Raw genomic sequence first — 6000 nt, forward strand, 5'->3', positions numbered from 1 at the left:
ACGGCCTCCCTCATAACTACGCGGCTGGTTTTCATGCGCGTCGAAGAGTGATTGAGACTTTTTTTTAACCCCCTCCACCCTCCCACATGTCACTAAACATTCCCGTCAACGTGACCAATCCCCACCATATCCCAGCCTTTTGCCTGCTCCTTTGCTTGTTTTTTATAATTTATTTTATTTCTTTATTTTTATTTTTTTTAATTGTATTTTATTTTGTACATTATTTTATGCTACGTTTTATGAGTAGCCTATGTCAGTCTGCACAAATCCCCCCACTTTCTCTCACACATTTTGAGTGCCCTGCCTGCGCAAACATTTTCTGGACTGTCCCGTTTTATTTTGGCCATTTTAACATCTTTATTAATAAATTAATTAATAATCTTTATTAATTACCAAACTAAGAACATAAAGGCGCAATGCGTTTTACTAAAACGCATCCAATAGACGGAATGTCCGATGGTGTCGCCACTGAGGCTATAGCTGACGATTCTCTTAGAGTCCTACGAGTACCTACGAGCACCCCTGGAGTACTCGTTAGCTACGAGCGTTTTCAAGACGTTCGTTCCCCACGATGCTTTCGGGAAACGCAGTGAAAACTCTACGATGCCCTTTCGACGCACTTCACGATCCACTTAGGCTAACGACGCTTTCGGGAAACGGGGCCCAGCCCCTTTTTTTCAGTTTGGATACAAACTCGGATGCAAAAATTATGTGTGTGTGTGTGTGTATGTGTGGGTGTGTGTGTGTATGTGTGAGTGTGTGTGTGTTTGTGTGTGTGTGTGTGTGTGTGTGTGTGTGTGTGTGTGTGTGTGTGTGTGTGGGTGTGGGTGTGGGTGTGGGTGTGGGTGTCGGTGTCGGTGTGTGTGTTTGCTCATGTGCGTATGTTTTTTACGTGCTTGATGAAAGTATATAAAAATATGAATCACAATAATATAAATATATAGACATACATATATATTAAAAAAGAAAATAGCCACCACATGTACATGAGGGAGACGAGAGAGAGAGAGAGAGAGAGAGAGAGAGAGAGAGAGAGAGAGAGAGAGAGAGAGAGAGCGAGAGAGAGACGGAGAGAGGGAGAGAGAGAGAGGGAGAGAGAGAGAGAGAGAGAGAGAGAGAGAGAGAGAGAGAGAGAGAGAGAGAGAGAGAGAGAGAGAGAGAGCGAGAGAGAGACGGAGAGAGGGAGAGAGAGAGACGGAGAGAGGGAGAGAGAGAGAGGGAGAGAGGGAGAGAGAGTGACAGACAGAAAGCGAGGTGCTGCAGCCTGACTACTGCACAACACAGGTAGATAAGCCTGAAGGTAATGGATGGTTACAGTCAGCCCACCGTGGAGACTCAGCCGCTGTCAGAGAGTGGGCTGGTGCTGCACGCTGGGTGGGACAGGCCGCGTGTCAGACCCTGAGTGATGGCTCAAAAGATGGATGGCAAAAACAATTATCCTCAACAACTACCCTCCGCCACCACAACCAAACCAATGCACCCAAGATTAAGGCAGACACCCATACATACGCATATAAACAGACGCATATAGAGGCAATCATTGAAATTAAAGGACAATTCCGGTATTTTGAACATTGAGCCCCCTTTCTGGTTTGTTTAGGATGAAATAGAGTGGGTGACACCGAAATTTGAACTATCAGTCCTTTCTCGGGTATTTGGCTCATTTTGAATCGCTCCTGCCTGCTTCACAATGGTTGTCTGTGTGCATACACAAACCTGTCAACCCAGCAACCCTAAACGTTCGTTTTCAAAAATGTGCAAGTAACCTGAGTGGTAAGTGGCATTCGTGAAGTTTTAAAAAAAATTATCGGCGCAATATATGGTTTCTGTCGTGTTTTATTGCACATTTATCGCCAGTTGGTTTCAGTTGGAAGACTCATTACTGCTCGCTGATATTACTCCGGGTCTCCGTTTCAATTCCATTCAAAAAGCTTTGTGACACGACCACTGTTACTAATGCATCATTTATCTTTATGTTTTCTAAGATGGTTTTCGAATTTTTTAATAATAAAAAAAATATATATATCTTTTTTTCTTTTTATACATTTGAAGTCAAGGCGGGGCCCTATTGTTGTTAAAGCGGCCGCCTTAACGATACAGTGCTGGGGGAAACACTGCATATATATTTTTATATCACAGATATCCTACTCTCTCTTTGCTGCACACCATGACAGGTACACTCACCCACACTATTTTGTGTAGAAAACACACTTTATGTATATATACAGTATATATACATATACATACAGAGAGAGAGAGAGAGAGAGAGAGAGAGAGAGAGAGAGAGAGAGAGAGAGAGAGAGAGAGAGAGAGAGAGACAGAGACAGAGAGAGAGAGAGATGCTATTGCACAGCGTTAATTGTTAAAGGCAGTTTTTGGGCAATCAGACGTGTCTAGAAAGCCCTGATTCAGTGAGTGGGGAGGGAGAAAGCCTGAACAGCAATACAGCCCTTGCCTCTCGGGACCATCCTGGTCCCTTGAGCTCACATTACATTTCCCTCTGTAGATAATCAGCACTGGGGGGGAGGGGGGGGGGGGGGGGGGGGGGGGGGTGGGGAACGTGGAGCGCTGCAGTCTGCAGGGTAAAGAAACGTCCTCAGTCTGCGCCTGAGGAAAGGTCTGCAATGTATGGAGATGGGAAATATTAATATAGGTCTGCAGGGAAAGCTATTATCAGAGGGGAATATGTGGTTGCTTGACCTCCAACCGGATTGGGCAAGAGCGAGGAGAGCAAGGGTGTCCCCATGATTGCCTGGATATTTTCGAACAATGTAAAGTCGCACCCGTAATTGGAAATCAATTACTGCCCGGCCAAGGCCAAACTGATAATCAATGAGAAGTGTGGGAAGATCCCACAGAAGTAATGTCCCAAAATGAAAATAGAAGTTGGCAAGAAGGTATTTTTAAACTTGTGATAGTAGGCGGGGGACCAACTCTGACAGGGTGTTTGGTTTCCGTTAGTCTGGCTGAACGGAAGTGGCCAGCGTCTATTGCCTAGCGTCGGATTTCCCCTTCTACTCCTCCCCTTCCGGTTGCTGGCGTTCCTGTATTGTGCTCCCCCTCAAACTCAGAAACTAGGCAGTATGACGAGTTTTGAAGAGGACTTTGACGGCGCTGTAAAGTTGGCATGTTTGGCTCTTTCCGTCGAAAATTGCAAAGAACTGCATAAGAAGACGGCTCGGTAGCGTGGTTCCAGACCATTCTACTTGCTGTAGTTTGGTCTGGCTTTGCGAGACTAGGTTTCCGTTAACACAGCTCTCTCTCAGAATTGATTCCTGGCTTCTAAGCTAATGAAGAATTCTTCCATGGCGCCACGCTCAGAGGCCCTTGGAGGCTTTGTGTTGGTGGTTTCGTTAGTGCCCTGCAGCTAACACTGTTGGTTCGATTCATCTTACTTGCTTAAAAGTGCTGTAGGCTCTGTTTAAGAGCTTTAATTTGAGCACAATTTGTTAGAAATGCCGCAGCCGTCTGTCAGCTATAAGAGAGTGTGAATACTCTGTTAGAATATCTCTGGTAGACTTCACGGCTGCCTCCGTATGAGACGACTTTGATTTCAGACCTCGGCTATTTTCTGAGCAATCAACAGGGCCTCTCTTCCCTGATTGGTTCGGGGAATCCGTCTTGTCTGTTAATCACAGGTGTGTGAATTCAACACTTCTCAATGGCGGGGAAACTTAGGCAGAGGTAGGGTGAGAGTGCTCTTTTGCTGCTTTACTAGGTTAACAAAATATTAACAACACAGGCTAGCAGGCTGTCTGATCATCATGTTGCAGGCTCCATATTAAAAGAAAACCTGTTAAAATATCAAAGACACCAGTGCAGACATGTTATTAACACTATTTTCAGCAGCTGCGGAAGTTTTATTTATTATATATATATTTGGATGTAAAATAACTATTAAAGAGAATTAGTTTGAAATGAAACGCTGAGTTGACTGAGTTAACGATGCTGTGGATCACTAACACGGGTCAAAATGGATGTGTCTGGTGAGAGTGCTGATGTCAAACCAGCAAATTCTAACTCCTCGTTAGCAACAGCCATCATCACACCAATGCACATTGCGTATGACTTGTCTTACACACCTTTGGTGAGGCTCCTCACCCATCACACACACTGCCTTCCACTGGTTCACGCCATGACCAGCCCTCTCCCCGCCGTCTCTGATCCCCCCCCTCTCCTCCCTCTGCTCCGCCCAGGTACTCCTTCCAGGACGAGGAGGACATGTTCATGGTGGTGGACCTGCTGCTGGGCGGAGACCTGCGCTACCACCTCCAGCAGAACGTGCACTTCTCCGAGAAGACGGTGAAGCTGTACATCAGCGAGCTGGCCCTGGCGCTGGGCTACCTGCGCACCAAGCGCATCATACACAGGTACTCAGCGTTTGCCGTTGTGTATCTCTACTGCGCTGTGTAGACCTGTGGCTGCTCAAAGTGCATTCACAGTCTTTGCCTCGCATTCACCCGTTCACGTACACATTCACACACGGACGGCGGTTTCATAAACCCTGTGCGCTTAGCCGGGATGAGCCTTCCGGTCGCCAGACAACCTGCTGGCCCTCCTGAGCCACTGAGTTGAACAGCGCAACGAAGGGTAATCCGGCCGGTCAGGCCTGGGAGAAGTTAATTCCGGGAGTAAACAAAAAAGTGCCCGGAGCAGCGGTCTGAACATCCAGACGGTTGTTCACAGACGGTGCCTCGCAGCGCAGGATAGGCGGGACACACGCAGCATGGGCAAGGAGAGTCAGTGACTCATGAGTCAGGTCCGATTTCTTCAACAGACTCGATGACGGTACTAATGGCGGCCAGCTGTCGTAGGGCAGTAGCCCTTCGAGTGTTGCGTCTAATGAGCGTTCTGTCAACGACAGCTTCAAGCCTCGAAGCCGAGCGCGATAGAGTCAAATATCCCCGTCGTCCCGGATGACATTAATCGTTGCACATTGATTGTGTTCAACGCACAAGGAAACGGAATCGTGACACGCCCTTAAGAGCACATATATAACCATACACGTGCTACTGATAGGAAAACAAATTTAAATTGGTTTGTTCAAAATACCACAAATAAGCCTGTAACGGGTTCACCGGAGTCAGGACACAGTTCTTTAGCGAAATGGAGCGAACTCATAATTAATTCCACTTCGGGCAAACAAACACAATTGCACAAGAACAAAAAGGACAACGTTGAATGTTCATGCCGTCCGTCTAGTGCTCTTACGACGCTCTCTCTGGCTCGCAGAGAGCGTCTTCCTTCTCTCTCTCTCTCTCTCTCTCTCTCCAACCCTCACTGACAGACAAGCAGGCACATAAATACACACTTCCTGATTGGGTCAGATTGCAGACACCTGTCCGCAATCAGACCCCATCACCCCAGCAGACCCGGTGCTCCATACTCCCCCTGCAGGCCAGACGCCGCCCCACCTCCACAAAGCCGCTTGCACTTCTTTGCCGACAACCCATAAACTCAAATCAAGCATCCAATGCTGGTGGGAAAGCCTAACAACATTGTTTAAATTGAACAATATTCCCAGGGGTCGCTGATGGTTGAGTAAGCGTCCGTGAGTAATTGGAGATGATGCTGATTTAGCTAAGCTTTAGTAAAACCCTTAACTTTTTGACAGATTTAGAAATCAAGGCATTCATTTAGATGCAGAGGCTTTGAGTTATGGTTTATGGACCGAGAGAACCTTGGGGAAAACAGTTGTCCTGTTTGTAAGTCAGTTATGAGTTGATGCCAATGTTTTACGAGGCTATCATTTACTCACAAACCTCTAATGTGAATTAGCGTATGGGCTTTACATCCTGACGGCATGAGGCACTTTTGTTATTTATCACTCAGACGTAGATCTCTGAAGACAGAGCTTTTTGTTGTTGAAGTCTTTATGTTTGCCAAACCTTCCTGTGGGCCTCTACAATAAGCTGCAGCGACAGTTCGGGTTCGTAAAAGAGCGGGATACAAGCCACAGCTATATTTCCAAAAATGCGGTCCTCTGGTGGATGAGGCTCT

General features: G+C 46.6%; 1 protein-coding gene across 1 annotated transcript in view; it reads left to right on the forward strand.

Moving 5' to 3' along the window:
* stk32a (serine/threonine kinase 32A) overlaps positions 1–6000 on the forward strand; it is an 84131-nt gene that overhangs the window by 22485 nt on the left and 55646 nt on the right. The window contains exon 5 of the mRNA XM_030362412.1: positions 4197–4370. Within this exon, the coding sequence (XP_030218272.1) occupies positions 4197–4370 (174 nt within the window). The remainder of the gene's footprint in view (positions 1–4196; positions 4371–6000) is intronic.

The sequence above is a fragment of the Gadus morhua genome, chromosome 7 (genome assembly GCF_902167405.1).
Source record: "Gadus morhua chromosome 7, gadMor3.0, whole genome shotgun sequence".
NCBI lineage: Eukaryota > Metazoa > Chordata > Actinopteri > Gadiformes > Gadidae > Gadus > Gadus morhua.